The sequence below is a fragment of the Mercenaria mercenaria genome, chromosome 14 (genome assembly GCF_021730395.1).
Source record: "Mercenaria mercenaria strain notata chromosome 14, MADL_Memer_1, whole genome shotgun sequence".
In the NCBI taxonomy this organism is placed as follows: domain Eukaryota; kingdom Metazoa; phylum Mollusca; class Bivalvia; order Venerida; family Veneridae; genus Mercenaria; species Mercenaria mercenaria.
The window spans coordinates 59,723,063-59,743,477 of record NC_069374.1 but is presented as its reverse complement, the minus strand read 5'-3'; the positions used below and the strand labels follow the sequence as shown (position 1 = coordinate 59,743,477).

The window sequence follows — 20,415 nt, the reverse complement described above, 5'->3', positions numbered from 1 at the left end:
ACTGGAACTATTTTAAAAAGAAAGGCACATATTTTCATGAAAAAAAAAACACTTTTTTTTTCAAGGTATGTGGCTTTGATGCTCACCTCCGAATTGATACGCGCCTGAATAGCCAATATTTTATACCCGTTGATGCAGAAATCATTCCTGAACAATTTTATGTATCATTTTGGAAAATATGTGTACAACTAAAACCGCCCGTGCGATTATCACGGCTATACCCGAAACCGTGTGATTCTCACGCCGCCGAGTATTTATCACAATATACGGGAACCTTTTAAGACAAATTTTAATATGAAATACTTTATTAATTTTCCATTTTTTTTAAAGATGTTGCTTTGGTGCTCACACCCGAGTTTCTTCACACCTGAATATTAAAAGAAAAAAATACGCCATTAAATGCTGGAATTATTCTTGAAAAAATTAATACATCGTACTCGTATTTTATATATGTCTTAAACCAGGAAGGTCTAATATGTATCAGTTGTTCCAGCTTAGACTAACAACGTCCGTTCGATTTTAACGGCCACACGCCGAACCGCAAAAATGCTAAGTAACCGCCCTGCCCTGTTTATTTTAATGAATCAACTCGTTGTAAACATTGATTTTAATGCACTACACGGAAAAATCACGTCGAAATTAATTCCACAGGATGCTGTGTTGCCACGCAGATAATTGCTCAATACAGAATAATTATTTTCTTTAAATAGAAATAAATATATTTCATCAAAATGTTATTACATTTTAGTGTGCACCCTTGCGATGGCCTCAAGCCACGCATCAGAAAATAAAGTTTTAAAAATAGATGCAGAAGTCTTTCTGAATCATTTTTGCATTATATAGGTATATCATATATACCTACAATTACGCCGCCTGCATAGACATTTATCGTAGTATACCCCTCACTAGCCGCCCCTGGATTTTTTAAAGTTCGTATCAGTTACTAGCCGCCCCTGGATTATTAAAGATTGTATCAGTTCATAATATTCGGTTTAAAAATAAATGTACGGACACGTGTTAACACTATTCTTAAAAGGTCTGAAACATTTTGTTTATGAAAAAAAAAAACACTTTCCTTTTTCTTAAAACTATGTTGCTTTGATGCACACACCGAGTTGCTACGCACCTGCATATTAAATATCATTCCTGATAACCTTGTACGTGGTTTTTGTATATATGTCTAAAACTAACAACACCCGTATGATTTTAACATACGCTGTACGTCATATTTCTCTATCAAAAAGGCGTCAATTATAATCCGCCCCTGGTTTCTATAAAGACCTATTAGCTCATCATAAAACATTTCGTTTTATTGCAGTACACAAACATATTTATAATTGATTTCGAAGATAGATAGATTTCTTTATTTCTTTCAAAAAAGAAGAGCGTGCAATGCTATAATTATGTTTCCACGCACATAAATAGTCCGCTATTACAGAGTATAATTGTTTCCCTTAAATAAACATTTTACCAAAATATTATTATATTTTAGTATGCACGCACGTGTTTTCCCCATCATTGTCCGCCCCTGGATTCCTAATATTCATGTCAGTCCAATTCAGATAAAATATTGAAACTATTCTAAAAAGAAAGACTTAATTATATTTATAAAAAAAAAATCCCATTTTTTTTTTAAAGTATGTGGCTTTGATGCACAACGCCGAATTGATACGCGCCTGAACACCCAATTATTTTATACCCATTGATGCAGAAATCATTCATGAATAATTTTATGTATCATACTGGTATATATATCTAAAGCTAAGACCGCCCGTGCGATTATCACGGCTATACCCGGAACCGTGCGATTCTCACGCCGCCGCGTAATTATCACACGCGTGGTAATATTACCACGCGTGTGATATTCACGCGACACCGTCCATGAACAGGCCCAATCAAACCAATTCTGCAACATTTTTGTTCTTGGTGTGTTGAGCGACCTGTGGAGTTTCGTCTTTTTTCTATTCTATTATCATTATAGATCATGGTTCAGTTTTACATAAAAACACGAAAATGTTCTAAAAACAAGGAAGACTATTCAACAGGGAAAGCCATGTTTCAAAAACGCAACCTCCCCAAAGGCACACACGATCAACACACGCTCACCACACACACACACACACACACACACACACACACACACACACACACAAAACACACAAGGACAAAACAAACAAATACAGGAACACAGTGGGGCACCGCCTTGGAACGGTGAGAGGCAAATCCACCACTGGGGAGTTTAACCGGTTTATGGTGCACCTAACCTCACTCTTACCCTCGGCATGTTCCAAAGTCACAAGACAGTGTAAATAAAAGTTATCCCTGCCAGGTGAAACCGTAACATACGTAAATGCCACAGAAGGCATATAATGACATTGTAAAACACAAAAATGCATATATAAGTGCAATCCTAAGGAACCTAAAACGCATGTACGCAATGCATTTGCAGAAGACAGAGCAACTTCATTGTACGATGCAACTTTGTTTGTTTGTTGTTTATTTTTCGGAATGGTCGGGTGTGAGAGGGGAGGGGGATATCTTATGCCGGTTTTGAATAGTATATCATTTAAATTTGACAGTCCGCTTTTCTGGATTCCATACTAATTGCGAGGTGATTTGTGAACCGAACGAGCATAGCAGATTCTTGTGGAGATAAATTTAATCCTGAAACCAGGAAACTAACTGTCCAACTTTAATGAAATACTGTTTAAAAACGTCATAAGATCTTCCGCAAACCCCGGATGAAAATGTTCAATTTTTTCCAGAAAGACTTCTCTCACTTGCAGAAGAAGCATTTACTGATCATCGGAGTAGAAGTGCTATAATAATTTTAGAAAGACAGTTAGTAGTTTTTTATTGACGGTTTACTACATTACTACATGACCTTTTTTAAAAAAAAATGAAGGTTTTTAGAGATAACTCTTCAGGCTGCTACTGAAATTGCTATGCAAAAACAAAATTAAAGGGCAATATTTGATTAAAGAACGGTCAAGGGCAAAAGCAAATTACGAAACCAATGGAGGTTTAACATGTAAGACCGCATAAAAATTGTAGGTTTTGCAATTTATTTGCCATGTACATTCTTGCATTCTTAGGCGAAAACAGATAAATGCTTTTATGCATGAGAAAGAACGAATTGCAAAAGCAAATAGTTTTCAATCAGCAAACTGAAAGTGGAAAGTCACATGTAGAATGCTGGGGTTGTGGTAAATCCAAACTCTTTGTTTGTCAAAGAGACCAAAACTTTTAAATAGGATCACTAATATTCAATCTGTTAGTGGAGTAGTTTACGTTACGATAGGGCCCTCGTATTTGATTTTAGGATTGGAAATAAAAACTTACATTTATTTTTATGTTGTGTCAAATATGAATGGGAATGCAATTTTAGGCATGGAATTCATCTGTCAGCATAAAGCCTGTCTCGGTTATGATCTCAGGTGCATTAGAATAAATAACACCTTCATTCCGTCGGAAGAAGACATTCACATAGCATCGTTAGGCTTCAGACAAGTACGGTCTTGAGGCCTCAAACAACCAACATAGCAAGGGGAAAAATAAAACATCACAATGGCCAAGAGGCAGAAACAGAGCGCGAAGTAAGCAAATATCAAAATGCATTTCTTTAGTCAGAGCCATAGACAAACTCAGTTGTCAAATTACGACATGAAAGAGTCATACCTGTTTGTTATCATGAATAATACTCATAAAACGATAAATTTAAGGTCAAATTGTTCAGTTTGGAAAATTGAAAAATTAGACCCTACTGAGATAGCATCTGTCATACAAGTATTTGGCGGTAACGAGTCCCCTTACTCAAAGATTTTATCTGAGATAAATACACCCGAAAATTTTAGAAATCTTGTCACAAACCTGGTCAAAAGCCAATATTGATTTATTTGCTACAAATGAATGCGATTTGTCAACAAATGATACTGCCAAAATGTAGGTAATCATCCACCAATTAAAGTAAGTCTATTTAAAACGCCCCAGAACTATAAGCAGTACATGGAAAATACGACTAAAGATATGGCAAAAGCAGGGATCATTGAACGATCACATAGTCCCTGGAAAAGTTCAATCATTATAGTATAGAAAAAGGGCGATAATTCCAAGCGAATGTGCATAGATTCTAGATAACTCAACAAATACACGAGGATTACGTCTTGTCCCCTGCCAAATTTTGATTGCGTTCTATCCTCTTTAGGAAATAAATTTTACTTCACCATCCTTGAACTGCGTTTGTCCTATTTCCAGGTCAAATTTGACGACAAATCAAAGAAACTGACAACTTTTACCATGGGTTTCATTGGTTCTTTGAACGTCCGGGTATGCCCTTTGGGCTCGTCAACTCTTAGGGTCTTCCAGTCTTTGATGTCTAGAGTTCTAGAAGGATGCGAAAGTTTCACTGTCAGCTACCTGGACGACATAAGTGTCTATAATTCCAGTTTAGAAGAACACTTGAGGCACATACAAATTCTATTTGCTATATTACGGCAATAAGCTCAAAATGAAAAATTGTCAATTTTTGCGACCTCAGACAAAATATCTAGGTTTAATCATAGAAAGCTAAGGCGTAAGGCCAGATCCTCAAAAGTTCAGTCTATTAAAGATCTCTGTTAAGAATGAGCGGATTCTACAGACGTTTCTATAAAGAGCATGCTAAGATCGTGGAACCATTGGAAAATCTTACACGAGGAAATGTCAAGTTTAACTTAACGCCTTCTTGCCAAAAGGCATTTAAACAGATAAAATCTAGTTTGATGCAAGTACATAACCATTTTTTCCAGATCATAACAAACCATTTTACCTGCACACTGATTGTTCAGATCTTACCCTGAGGGCATGTTTGACACAAAATTGTAATGAAAATAAGAATGGGGGATTATAACGGAGATAAAACCGATATTCTTTCGTTCGCATAGTTTGACCCCGCTCAGAAAAGGTGTTCCGTCATAGATAAGGAGTGTCACGCAATACATTACTCTCTAAGTAAATCAAATTATATATTCCAAGGCTGTGATATCACAGTGAGGACTGATCACAGGCCTCTCAAGTACCTATTGGAATATAAAATGCAGAATAAAAAAGTTCAGATATGGGCTCTCAGCATCGCAGGTTACAGTTGTGAAATATACTGAACAGCAAAAGAAACTAACCAGTTTTATAACTGGAGTATTTTTTGTTTAAAAACGTTAATTTATAAATCACTTGTGCTTTTCATATCACATTAAACTTGAAGAATTTCACGTGTTAAATTTCAAAAAATCAACCAACAGTGAAGTCAGTAGTCCCAAAATAGCCGTTTTACACGAAATTCACGTGCGTCTGTAATTAACAATTTTCTTTGTGAAATTTTATTGTTATTGGAAATATTGACCATTGGCTAACTAAAAAAAACAGCGTAAAGTTTTACAAATATTGTCGGTTGCACCACATGACTGAATCAAATTTAGCGCGAGCTACCAATGGGATATTGCAATGCAACTGACGCGCTGAAGATATAGCCTTTCAAACGGCTATTGTGGAACTACTGACTTCATGGTTGATCGATTTTTAAAAAGTTATCGCGTGAAAATCTTCAAGTGTAATTTTGGCATGAAGAAACAATTCAAATTTGAAAAATCAATCTTTTATTTCAAAATATACCAGTTATACATCTGGATAGTTTCTTTTGCTGCTCAGTATAGAATATTTACCAGTGAAACAAAATGTTATAGCAGACTTCTTGAAACGACCCTGAAAACCCGATACTACGGTTTCTTACACTTAGGATGCAAATCTGTCGGACATTGTGCTTGACAAACATGATAACACTTTTGAGATACCCGAAAAATCCTCTGCCCCGGTGCAAGTTGAGGTAAGTGCCATAAATTCCAACCATGTCGACCCAAAACAAGTTATCGATAAACAAAGTCTCCTGCAATACCTTCCTTTGGACCCCATACCTGATATTGACAAAGTCAACATGGTTGAAGAAGAAGGAAATGTCCCGAGCTATCTCAATTAAAGCAAATACTTCGCATTAATGAGGCATCAGTAACCGAATCGAAGAATCACGAAAGGTTCTATAGTCAGAAAACGTATTATTCAACTTGTCGAACGCAAAATAAGATCCTACCCATAGGTTATATGAACACTTACAAAACCTTGTCATCTTCCATTGTCATGACAAAACGGACGTGCAGGTAGCCAGCCGCTTTTCTCGACAATAAAGCAAAATATTATTGGCCAAACATGTTTAAACAACTTCATAGCTATGTTGCAAAATGTATCCTTTGTTAAAGTAGAGACCTGTCACAAATCAAATCTCCTATTAACACGGAGACGTATTGTCCGCCTTTCCCATTTTCTGTTATATGTCTTGATATGCGGCTCCTGTCCAAAGACAATATCAGGAAATAGATATACAATTTGCAAAGGATAAGTACTCTGGATTTGTAGAAGCCTTCACTGCGCCCGACAACAGCACGATACGCTGATTCACTTGCTATTAAATGAAATATACCCTCGCTACCCTTGTCTCCTGAGAATTATAACTTGCAATGGCATTAAATGTACGAGCTCGGCTTTCGGAGATGTCCTACGTGAGTTGAACATTGAACGTATTAAAACTACCACCTATCATCCGACCGCAGCTGCAATGATTGAAAGAATTATATCTTCTCTAAACAGGCTCAAGACAATGTCAAATTATGGGATATGTACCTCAATCTTGCATTGACTGCAATACGATTTTCAACTTCGGAAAGTTCCAAAACTACGACCTACTTCCTCCTCTTTAACGTGACCGTATCTTACCCATAGATAATCTAGTAGGCCCTAGAAGGAAGTACCAAGGCGAATATTTTCATAAGATCATTCTACAGGAACAGCAAAGATCTTTCCTAAACGTACGTCGTGAACTAAAATTGTTTAAACGTAGACGTGCCAAATATGCCAATAAAAATGCACAAGATGTCAAGTTTAGTATAAATGACCCAGTCTGTTACAAAACTTTTCAACGCCAGAACAAACATGAACCAAAATGGCGTCCTTATAACAGGATAATACAAATCAGTTAGTTAACACTGTTGTAAATGTCCATGGTGAACAAATTACACTTACAAACATTGATGGATAGCCTATCCCTTAACCAGCAAACTCTGATCAACCCTTAAGAAAATAAAAATGTTGTCTACCCTGAAGGCAGCATCTCTGACTCAGTGGCTACCTCTACTTCAGATAACAGGTTATCACCTGTAACAAAACGGGTGCGGATTCAACGAGAAGATTCTTGAGAGTGATGTTGACATCCCACTGGCAGAAGTACAAAAACGCTTTAGGAATAACAAATTAAAGAACAACAAGATCCAACGACTCTGCTACAAGCTCTGCTACAAACTGCTTAGTTAAGCCCCTACTCAGATTATGACTCAGATATGCAAACCGCGCCAGAGAATGATGACGATAAAATGATCATTAACTAATAAAATCATACGTAGTTTTCTTCTTTTACCAAAATTTGTTACCGAAATTAATCATGCATCTCAACATATGGTACAATTTTATTTCTTCGGGATTAAATTCATGATGACTGCTGCTACAATCTTTGACGAGACCGCATTTCTTTCGTTTGCTAGAAACTGCCCTTTTAAAGAGAGGATTGCCGTCACTATGTTAAGACGTGTCGCCCTTTAAGGTGTTACTGTATCGGACTCAACTGCCTACAACATCTTGGAGGATTGGATAGCGCATGGCCTGGGCAGGTTTATACGTAAAAACTTCTGCGGGGTGTCTGTCCACCTCCTTGGTCAGGCCATGGATGAACTTCGGCTGCAACTTGGATTTACCGGCTATATCGATGATGTTATCCGCTCTGGCAATCGTCCTATGGGGTTAGGATTGATCCTTTGGCTTTAAAAGTGAAATGCCCCGGCTTCCCGATATCCTCCGAGCCCCCATCCTCCTGCAGAGAGACCTGATCCTGTGGGGCACGACAACGGTCTACCCCGTCCCTTATTTAGAAATGGATCTTGCAGGACTAAAAATTCCTTGGATCTTGCAGGACTAAATTCCTAAGTATATCATTTAAAAACTTCATTTTTCCTGTCTCTTTCCCTAACAAGCACGCCCGTTTTAAAACAACGCAGTGTTAACACGGTTTAACCCAGTACGTTTGATTCTCCAACGTATTAACATATTTTAACGGAATTACAAACTTATTAACATATTTTAACGGTATTTTTTTATTTACATTCCCTACATCAACCTTTCTAAGTCATGTGTAGTCGCATCATTCGTTGGAGACACTGATTGTACCTCAATGATTTGTTCTGTGCTTGTCAAGCCAAACGGAAAAATTCTATTGCAGACTATTTGTTTCAAGGACTTTGGCTTATTTCTACTAAAACAGATTTGCTTAACACTTTCAGAATGTCATTCTATTGTTACTGCTAAGGCATCTTTGAGTGTTGTAAATACTGAGCTGCACTGCGAAGCATAAAATGATTGTTTCACCTTGGGCTCTTGGTGTCAAAACTCTTCAAAACTTAACATTAAAACGACCAAGGGGCATTTACATTCCTAAAGTTTTATGTAAACTTTCTGTGGGGACCGAACACGCACTCGTCCCACAACATTTCTACTATTCAGTTACCCCTTTAGCTGGGCTCGCTTAAACTAATTACTATGAGTCAGTTAATTCACGAATTAGAAATGTTACTCAAGAACGATATTCAAACATTTGATAGCTTTCTGGTATGGATTATCATTACAATATATGTGACTGTTCCTCTTATATTACTTTTGGCTCTCTGTATTTACTGTACATGCAAAAAGAAACACGCAGTTAACCTATCTGTCACCGGCAGCAAGAGAGGTACTGGGGATTTCAACACAACAGATTACTGCATATATATACGAGGGCGGCCACCGAAGACGACGTTGCGTGTACACCTTCTACATTCGATACATGTAACACTAAATTGACGCCCGTTGCTCCTACAAGAAAACTGTTAACTGAATATCATAGTAGTATCGTTAACATACTTATAGTTATGTGTTTTATGCAATGTATTTGTTTTCAAACTTCTTACGTTACGTAGATAAACTGAATTTGATTGAGATTTTTCCTTTAGGTCTGTTGTACATGAAGTTAAAATTTAAAAACAAAATATGAAAAGTAAAATACTAATAAAGTGTATGTTTATAAAAATGATCTTACCATGTATCTTTAATTAATTGTCTTTTTATTTGAAACCTTGAAACAAATTTTCGTTTTCTCATTTTTAAGCTTGTTTTGTTGTTTTACTCATGGAAGACTGATCCTCCCACCGAAAAATGACCTCCTATTTATAATCAGAACTTGAATTTAATTACGAGTAAAAATATCATGTCCAACGTAGATAAGTATTCATGCAAGAGAACTGACTTCCGAGTTGACATTGAGTAATTATAGCAATTATCTATTTACTCTCGAACAGCAAAGTCTCAAAATGAGAACAGACACTAACAGCTTATCAAATTAAAAACATTGTATATTGTATTAACACATCATATCATTTGTTGTCGCTACTCCAATGACAGGTGAAAATGTCCTGGGGCCTTGTTTTATCATAAATAATTGTATATTTTTATGTAATAGACAAAAACGTTATTTTTCGCTTTACGTACAAGCTTAATTCATATATCAAAAAAGTACATAATTATGCCAGAAAGCGACGAGATACATGCGTTTGAAGTCACGAATCTGTCATTTGGGAAGATATGTTAAGTATACTAATTGTTTTTTCTCTATATAAGAAATGTCAAAATAGTTGTGATTCAGTTAGCCTTAGACTGCCATTGTGGTACACAAAGCATATTCGAAAAAAATTTCTTGTGCTATTACGTGTCAAGATCTTTGTCAAAATGAGTGGACTCAACATTCTATGCATCAAATTGGGGATTTTGATTTTGTCGTGCGTTTTTCAAGCGTATTATATAGATGCTCAAAAGTGCACCAAAGGGATAGGTGAGTTTCATATTTGTGATAAAATGATTAGGGCAGATCTCTACAGAATTATATAGAGGTTAGAATAAGACGTGACAAATCACTACTTTGAAAAAATAATCGCTTAAGTTAAACACGGAATACCTTGGTTTTAACTATGATATGAATTCACTTCCGCCGGTGCTTGGGGGCGTGAAGGGTGTTGCAAATGTTAATACATATAACTTTATTATGTATTATACCAATTCTTGCCCATGTACATGCATCAATATAACATAATCACAGAAGAATTAACAATGCAACTATACAAGATGTGTAAGCAAGATGACAATAAATATATCAATAGATTAACACTTCATACCAAATGCATACTATATCTTTGAGAAAGGGAGAGACTAGGAGAGCATTATTTAACAATATCACAAATAATATGAACTAAGGCACTGCCTAGCATGGGGATTTATCTTTTATATATCTACTTACGAAGAAATATTCAACACTCAAAAGAAAGTCAAACTTCGCTCTAAACAGTTTACATTTAGTGTCATCATACCTCTTTCAGCGAATATCGTACTTTGCAAAATTTACGGGAAGCCGTGACGGTGACGTCATTCACCGCGTTCTCGCACTGGCTTTATGATTTTATTGTTTGTTTGCACTCCACTCAGAAACTTGACGGCCTTTACACTTCCTTACTGTTTTAAAAGTGTTTTTTTTCAGTTGCATGTATAGTTTTCATTACGAAAAAGAAATAAAAAGAATCATGTTGGTGCTGTTTACGAATTTCTGTGACTGATTCGAAGTGATCGGATGTTCTTGCAGACAACCAGTCTGCGCTGCGTTGTGTACATAAACCGGAATCGGAAAACATCGAAAAAATTGCCTCAGTATATGCAGACAACAAAGACGAATAACTATATACGGACGTTACCGTCTCGGGGATTTTCATCCTCTATCAAGTGTTACAACATGATAGAGACGTTTTTAACATTTATTACTGACTGCTACATTGAATTTAAAATCAACTTTTTAAACGCCTTGTAAATATACGCTGAAAGTTTCATTAATTCAATAACATTTTTAGTTTTAATTAGTTCCATAAAGTTGATATAATTAGGATGAAACCAATAGTATCTTCTAATTTACTAATGCCCTAATTCCGTATATAGTGAGCACTCAATAATAAAATGGCATTAATCCTCCAATACATTACAAAATAAACATTTTCTATGATCCAAAGGGACGCTTACAGGTTTTCTCCATCTGCCACTTTCTATTTCTAGCCTATGTGATGACATTCTTAGTCGAGACATACTCATTCTATGTTTTTCAACAATGACATCATTTAAATATTTCTGAACAGTAAAAGTAGATATTGTTCTGTAAAATAAGGCACGAGAGGTCGTTCCAATTTTGTTTAAATATATCATAAAGACGTACCTTCAAGGTTTGTCAGAATAGATATATTTCGCCAACTCCTTGGTTTAACCACACCTTATAAAACCTAACCTTGACAATAAGTTTTTAACACTATGTACCCAGTTTATATGATTAGGGTGTAATTCAATATCATTTTAATAGAAAATGCATCTGCCGTGCATACTTTACCTATTCGCACTGACACAATTGTAACAGTATTGTATAATGTGTAAATATCTGAGCGTAATATGTGTCACTCTTTCAGTTTCACCATATACAAAAGCATTTTGACAACAAACTTTAACCCCTAACATCTTTTTACAGAAACAAAGACGGGCGCTTTCAATATTTGTACCCTTGTTACATCTCATGAACAGGTGCAATCAAACCAAGTCTGCTATCATTTTGTTTGGTTGCGTTTTTGTATCGATTGTATTCTGAGCTTAACCGCCCAAGTCCCTGTGGAATCGTTTGCGCCATTTATTTGAAAATAAATTCAAAGACACAGTGAGTAATAACAAGAACTCTATGCAGGTCCCTGACAATACCCCAGTCACACACGTCTAGCCACGAGTGGAAACGTAGTAATCCGTTTCGATACGTATCGATCCGTACCTGAGCCGTACCTTAAAGTAGTAACCCGTATCAATCCGTACCAGTCCGTACGACTCAGGTACTAAACGTAGCTATCCGCGCCGTATGTGTGACTGTTGTATTAGCAATGATTTCATTTTGATACCGTAATGACCAGGAAATTTGAAAAAACTGCTAGAATAAAACGTTTTGATATGTTTTTATGTAAATACAAACATTCAGTCATGAGTTTTTGATTCATATTGCTCCAGGGGATAAATTTTAACTTTATACTGCTAAATGTTTAAAATAAACCGGTCCATCATTCAATTTGGACAGTACCGTTCATTATTTGATGATGTTTAATGAAAATTTAGGTAATGGATAGCGAACAGTGTAAACGTCCATGCAGACTGATCTTTGTTTGCACTGATCGTAAAGACCAAATAACTTGCCGACAACAGACTAAACGTTAATAATTTGCGATATATGCTTGGTTCTTGCCAAAACCACACGTAATAAAGGGTAGCGCTGCTAAGCAAAGTATAAATCATTGAAAAATATTTTTGCAACCGAACTGAATAAAAATTATGTTCAAACATATGTTTATTAGATGCCAAAAGTGCAAGCATCGATATCTATACATGTATTAAAATGTTATAAAACTTTTATACTTCAGTTAAAGCTGTTTGCAACCTTCAGCCAGACCCGACTGGACCAAATAGCCAAATCACCGGCACAGTGAGATTCACGCAAAAAATGGTGTCTTGTTTAATATCTTTTATCTTTATCTTTACTCATTACTTTTTATCATTATTTACAATTTGTCATTACTTTTATTATAATTATTATTATAACAAGTTTTGATCAAAACAGTAGTCAATCCCTAAGCGTGCGTCTTATTCGTGTATTGTATAATTTTTGAGGCTGTCCCTTGAAAAATAAATAAGACCAACGTGTTTATGTGTTACAAAACAAAATATTTGGGGCCAACCACTGAAAAACATTATCATTACACAGAATTCTGCTATCAACCCATAGCCTGCTAAATTTCTAAAATGGACTGGTCCGTCATTCAGAATGGGAAATACCATTTGTTATTTGATGGGGTGTTCACTAAAAATTACTGACTGGAAGCAAACAGTGCAGACCATGATGTGCAGGCTGATCTTGGTCTGTAATGGTCGCGAAGGCAGATACAATTGTTACTGCCAGCAAGCTAAAGGTTAAAAGAATTCGGACTGAAAGAAATATAGATATTAGACTTTCATTGTTTTTAAAGTAAGGTCAAGAACAGAGCAGCAATGGATATGTTTTTGTAGCATGTACTTTACTTTTTCAGACATGCAAACAAGCCCAAAGATCACGTCCTGTAATGGTCAAAGGGGAGATCACCGGTTTACCGCAAAGTGAAAGTATCCGAAAGCTCGGGTTTCACGTGCACGCAAATGGGGACATAAGCAATGGATGTCGGTCCATTGGGCTGCACTATAATCCTTTGAACACAGATCACGGTGGTCCTGCAGACCCCAAAAGGTATAAAATTGTAACATTGTGTGAAAATGAAAGAAAAAATGACTGCATATAATTCTCACATTGTATTCATTAAAATATGTTCTTGACATTAATCTTTGTTTAAGCAATTTGAACATCTTCACGATTGTATAAGAATCATTTAAATTTTTTAGTTAATGTACTAGTATCTTCTTTTATTAAATTGAAATATTCAAGACTGAGAAAGGAAAATAAGAAATAGAAATAAAGTTCTACAATGAATTAGATATATTTTCCCGTTTCAGCCGCCGCCATGTAGGAGACCTCGGCAATGTCATCGCAAATCGTTTGGGAAAAGTGACTGTTAATTTCGCAGCCCCTAATCCTGTATCTCTATATGGCGACATGCCCATAATCGGCCGAACACTTGATGTAATTTTTAAATTTCTTAACACATTATGCTGTAATTTTCTTCTTAAATTAGTTATGTAGCCTAAACAAAAATATCTAAATTGTCTGTTCCAACACCTTTCGAAGATAAAGTCTTGCCAAACATTACTTTTAGTTGTATTCATTTCGGATTTTCATTTAGTTGAAGTAAAAAATCTGTAATATCTGATAGAAGTGTTACGGCTTGTAGCAAAAGATTGACCTGCATTATGTCTACTCTGTACTCTTTGTCTTCGTTTGTTTCAGCTTCATGAACGCGAGGACGACCTTGGACGTGGAGGGAAACCAGGCAGCACTGTGTCTGGGAACGCTGGGGCCAGTATAGCATGCTGCATTATTGAAAGAGTTTTGACCTGAAGCAAATCTGCTGTCAATTTGTTGAGGACATTTCTTGATTTATAACTTACTCATATTGCATAATAACTGGTCATTCTGTTGAGAATAAAAGCTATATACATGCTACTTATGTAGTGCATATCATGTATCAGAGATAGAACCTTAAGTTTTCAAAGAAGAAATGACATAAGAAATGTCTAAAAATCGCTTTTTGAGTTCTTCAAAGAAATGATTTTACAAATGTGAAATTTAGGAACGTTATATTGAAGTTTCTTTTTTTCAAGCCATACAACTCTAGCGTTAAGTTAGTACTTTCAAGCACAGTTATCTATAAGTTAACTTCTCTTGTAATTGCACAATTCTGATGAAAATAAAAACGAGTTTAGACATAGTAATATGGTTTGACACTACAAAGACAATTGATATATATATATATATCCTTGAAAAACTGCTTCATATGTTTTTATCAGGTTATTTATGGTAAAAATAATTTTTGACAAACTTCATATTTTATGATAAATACAATGTAGTTTTGCGTGTATCAAAATGTCACATTTATGCACGTTTGATAAAATATCTTATGCCTGCACGTATGTATAGTCATGAAAATGCAAATAATTAAAACATTTTAAATCTTTGACTGAGTGTTTTTATCTTTATTTGGTGAATTGTCTTTAGAGACATATTTGTATTGTTGGGGTCATACTTTAAGTGATGTTTGACTCTCCAGGTTCTATGGGGGATAAGTTCTTATTACCATTCAGAGATGACATAATTAAAAGGGATTACAGAGGTAAAGACTGAATGAATTTGGCGACTGAGAATATGGGTTTTTTTCCATATAATATTATATATAACATATTATAAACATATAATGTTTAATACTGTACCTATTGTATATGTACTTTACAAATATTGTTAATTCCAATTCATATCGTTTCGGGAAAAAGCTATTTTTCATTATACATGATAATTGATTTAAACATAGGTTTACAGCCGAAACTGATAGTTGATTTCATAATCCTAGTATATCAATCGTAAACCATGGTTTACGTTCGATAAACTAGGTTTCTCGATTGAACTATGAATTTCGGTCGTTATCCTATGCCTACGACCGTAAACTTGGGTTTACGAGCGTGAACTATGGTTTACGACGTTATCCTATGTTTTTGCTTGAAACAATAGGTTAGTATTTGAAAAACCTGGTTTTACGTTTGAAAAACCTGGTTTATCGAACGTAAACCTAAGTTCACGTTTGTAAACCCAAGTCCACGTTCGCAAACATAGGATCACGCTCGAAAATATAGGTTCAGGTCCGTTAATTATGGTTCGCGGTCGTAAACATAGGTTCATGACCGTAAACCCATGTTCACGCCCGAAATTCATTGTTGATTCTATAATCCTAATATATCGACCGTAAACCATGGTTTACGTTTGATAAACTAGGTTTCTCGATTGAACTATGAGTTTCGGTCGTTATCTCATGTTTATGATCGTTATCCTATGTTTACGCTCGTAAACCCCGGTTCACGCTCCATAGTTTACGAACGTAAACCTATGTTTAGGAACGTGAACTAGGGTTTACAATCGCGAACCTACATTTACGAGCGTGAACTATGGTTCACGGCATTATCCTATGTTTTCGCTCGAGAATATAGGTTAACTTAATATTCGAAAAACCTAGTTTTACTTTCGAAAAGCCTAGTTTATCGATCGTTAATCCTAGTTTGTCAACCGTGAACTAGGGTTCACGTAATTATTGGACAATTGGCTTGCCATAAACGGCTATTGTGGGACTACCGATTTCACGGTTGATCGACTCTTTTATTCTTTAACACATTAAGTTCTTCAAGTAAAATGTGGTTTGAGTAAAACACGTCATAAATTTAAGTATTTTACTGAAAAATACTCCAGCTCTACATCTGTATAGTTTCTTTTGCTGTTCAATATATAAAGAAATGTCATACTGAGCGTATCTATTACTTTTTTCAAAGGCCATAACCTTATTCTTCATATTTATGTAGAAGCCCCATGTGTTACAGCATTTTTAAACGTCATGCAACACCGATTGAAAAGTTTCTAGTGAAGTTGCAAAGATCATTTGATGCAAAAGTAACCTGAGAAAAAAAAAAAACATTACTTTAATATTTAATGTGTGGAAAACTTTGTTAATGTTTGCATGCAAGAAAGATCGGTGTTTTAATTGATTTAGATCGATTGAACTATGCGTTATTAACATTAATTGAATATTGACAAACCGGGGCTTCAAAGATGGTAAAATATAAGTGTAAAATGTTTAAGTAACTGCTTTATGGGACATATCACTATATCTTGTTCTACTCTACTGGACACATATTTACTTCTTTCATTCGTCAGCAAGCTAAAGGTAATGTCTTAGACTACGACTTTGAAATTCTAAATTACTATTTCCCTATATTTGATTTCAGACTGAAAAAAATATTGCTTCTGAATGTAATACTGAAAAAAACTTAATTCTTTGGTAAAACTGGCATAGGTTTTACTAAATCATCAAAAAACCATTAGAAATATATATTTATCTTGCCATGTAGAAACAAACATTGATGTAAACTTAGATTAATATATCAAATACTGTTCTTAATGCTACATTCATCAAAAAACAGACATTAACCACACTGATTTGGCCTTAACAGCAGATTTGTTAGTAGATAGTTGTATTTCTCATTTTTTATGCAAATTAGGTATAATTACCATCATGGAAACACAAAATAATACCGTTATTTTATGGTGCCTCTTTAACACTCCGGCAGGAGATGTATCTGATGTAGCTTTTATACGTCCACAGAATATTTACTGCCCAGGCATTTTTTATGACAATAAAACCATATTATAGGCTAGACGAGTCGTTGATACCGCCAAGCGTGGTAAGGGATCCTCGTTTGACAATAAACCAGCTGATGTTTTAGAGAATGATACTTCTGTTTTATTTCATCACTCTCTGCTAAATATATGTTTTAGCTCAAGCCTTGTGCCTTCTGTATGGAGTGAATGTATAATAAATGCAATACCGAAGTCAGCATCTTGGATCCATGGGGTCCGTAATCATATAGATGTAAAGCACTAGCTCAATCTATGTGTAAGATGTATTGTTGCATTCTGAATTAAAACTGACAAAATGGTGTAATGATAATAACAAGACAGTGGATGAACATAATAGTTTTCGAAAGAAGAGAAGTACAGTCGATCAGATCTCTTCTCTTACATCTATTATCGATACTCGTAAAACATTAGGCAAGGCTATCTTCTGTGCGACTTCCATAACTTACGATTCGATTAATCGTCAGAAACTTCGGCAACGTCATTCTGATGTAGTGGTAATTGGGAAACTCTTTACTAATATCAGATCATTGTAATCATCCAACTATTGTTGTGTTCGGGTAAACAGCTTACATACTGATTGGATTGATGTTTCATGTGGTATTCGTCAGGGGTGTATTCTTTCCCCTCTATTATTCAACATGTATGTTTGTGACAGGATGGTCGAAGCGGGGACAGAAACTATACGAACAGTACAACACTCATTACTCAGTACGTTTTAAGCAAAACTTACTTTCTAAATATCATTTTACACAATTTCCAACATACATTTTACAATTTTTTAGATTCCTCTTTCGGAATAAGTGAATTACCAAAAATCAGAAAAAAACAGATTAGACTGACATTCCATTATTAGCTAATGTTATACTGGAAAGTAAACGTTCTACAAATTCCGTAGAATGAACAATAATGTACTAACTTTAGATAAGATCGTATTTAAAAAATCATACAAAAATCTAACAAGAAAATTTCTTACCCCAATCGAGCAAAAATTTACTTTCGACCAAGAATAGTAGTGACATAGTGTCATTAAGACTGCAATGTATTGAGCATTAAGCATATCTAGTCCAGTCAATTTGTATCGTTATGTCCCGAAAAATATTGGATTCTACACGGGAATCACAACATAGCCGTGAGCTCGGATTATTTTAGAATGTAAATGGGACAATTTAAAGCCCGCTTTTGTGGTTTTGGATATAAAACATAAACTTTTGAAGTTCAAAAAATATCAAATTATTTGTTACTAAACTCAGTTGATGAAACTTACATGGGAATTTAAGTTATGAAATACAGAAACACATAAGAAGTATTTTATGCGTAAAATCTGACATTTACTTCAGTAACTCAGAAACATACAAATTATTAAAGATGATGCAATAGCTGCATTTATACTATAGGTACGTTGATGTCCGTATGTCAGTTTGTAACACATGCCCCTCCTTTTAAAGAAAATTTATAATTTTCTTACATGAAAACAAAATGACATACAGTAAAGAACACAAAAGAGTCACTGTCTGTCTGTACACCATATAATAAAGCCACCTGAGTACATTCTACTCAAATATTCTACATCTACATTTTCGCTACCAGGAATTGCTAAACACTCGTTCTCTTTCAGTGAGTAACTTTGCTCCCTATGAAGTATTTTTCTACTAGCATAGGCTGCAGGTAATTTCTCTCCATCACGTTCCCGAAGCAATACAGAGCCCAAACCTCCATCTGAAGAATCTGTTCAAAATATAAAAGTTTTTTCTACACCAGGAAACTTCAAAATAGGCGGACCCATTAAACTAGTCTTCAATATCTGGAAAGCCTTTCCTTGACTTTCACCCCCACTCTACAATACTTGGCTGACCCTCTTTCGTCAAATCTGTAAGTGAATCTGCGATGGCGGCAAAATGTAGGATAAACATCCTGTAAATCCGACTACACCTAAGAATGAACGTACTGCCTTCTTGGTATTCGGTCTCTCGGCGTTTTGTATTTCCTGCACCTTATTTGGAACTGGTTCAAGGGTCTGGAATCTCCTTTCATATGCTGTAAGCATTCTAATTTCTAAAACCCTATAAAATACTTAGTCGGTATAACTTTTAACTTAGTCTCCATAAGTCTGGTTAGCAACTCGTAAAGTGCTGCAGTATGTTATGGTCATATAATTATATACACCAGGATATCATCAATGAAACTATCTGAATGACCAAAGGTTCTACAAAATCTTCCGCATCAGTCTGCCAAACTTTGCAGGGACATTAACTAATCCAAATGACATCTTACGGAATTGAAACAAACTTTTCTGAGTTTCAAAAGCAGTCATGGGTTTTGCCTTTTCAGACAAAGGAACCTGCAAATAACCTTTGCTAATGTCTACTTTAGAAAAATAACTTTATGTATACTTAGATCGTTTCGAAAACATCTCCTCCGTGTTTGGCATAGGCTCAGCATCGAAAACGGTCAATTTGTTGGTCTAGCGGAAATCAATATGAACCTTATTCTGTCATCCTTTTACCTAATAAGGACTACTGAGAGGAAAATTGAATATTTGATGGTTCTATTACTCCCAGCTTCAACATCTTATATACTTCCTCATTCACTACTAAGGAAAAGGAATGGGATAACCTTTTACTCTTATCAGATCTGTTGCTAACAACTATATATTAACATGTTCAACTAAGCTGGTATTCCCAGGAATATCTGTCAGTACATCTGAGACTTTTTTTAACGACTTCTTCCTGCTTACATGGTAACTCTGGATTTATCTGTACGTCCTTGTACCTTGCTTTATAGGACGTATAACTATATCCTTTCCTACTCTACTCAACACATATTCACTTCTTTCATTCGGATCTAATCTGTCGTAGTCTCTGTGATCCTCCTCTACAATTACTCTATTACCTTACTTAATACACCCTTATCCAGTATTGAATTACTATTATCCTTCCTTTCACAGTACTGTTTCAGCATGCTTGCGTGAAAAATTTTCAACATTCCGTCTACATCTATTCTGTAATCTAGTCTATAACTACCTCTACTACTACGAAAGGACCTTTCCAATGTAGCAACAACTTATTATGTTTCGAAAGTGACAATGCAAGTACCTTACTTCCTGTCTTAAACCTCCTATCTCTAGCCCTCCTATTGTAATGCTTCTTGTACCTATAACTCCTCTTGGCTAACCGTTGCTGAGCTATCTTACACGTATCATCCAACTTTTCTTGCAAATCCATAACGTACTGGTAAGTAGTCTTAACCTCATCATTTTCCCTCTAACCAGACCATAACTCTCTAAAACAGTTATCGGTTTACGAATTATTCTGCCA

At 35.4% G+C, this 20,415-nt stretch overlaps 1 protein-coding gene across 1 annotated transcript; it reads left to right on the top strand.

Annotated features, from left to right (window-relative positions):
* The first annotated feature begins 9,785 nt into the window (after window positions 1-9,785).
* LOC123527858 (superoxide dismutase [Cu-Zn]-like) lies at window positions 9,786-14,882 on the top strand. Its single transcript, XM_045307554.2, has 5 exons — window positions 9,786-9,991; window positions 12,642-12,724; window positions 13,305-13,498; window positions 13,762-13,888; window positions 14,153-14,882. The coding sequence occupies exons 1-5, from the start codon at window positions 9,889-9,891 to the stop codon at window positions 14,261-14,263; spliced, it is 618 nt and encodes a 205-aa protein (XP_045163489.2). The 5' UTR covers window positions 9,786-9,888; the 3' UTR covers window positions 14,264-14,882.
* Window positions 14,883-20,415: the final 5,533 nt, after the last annotated feature.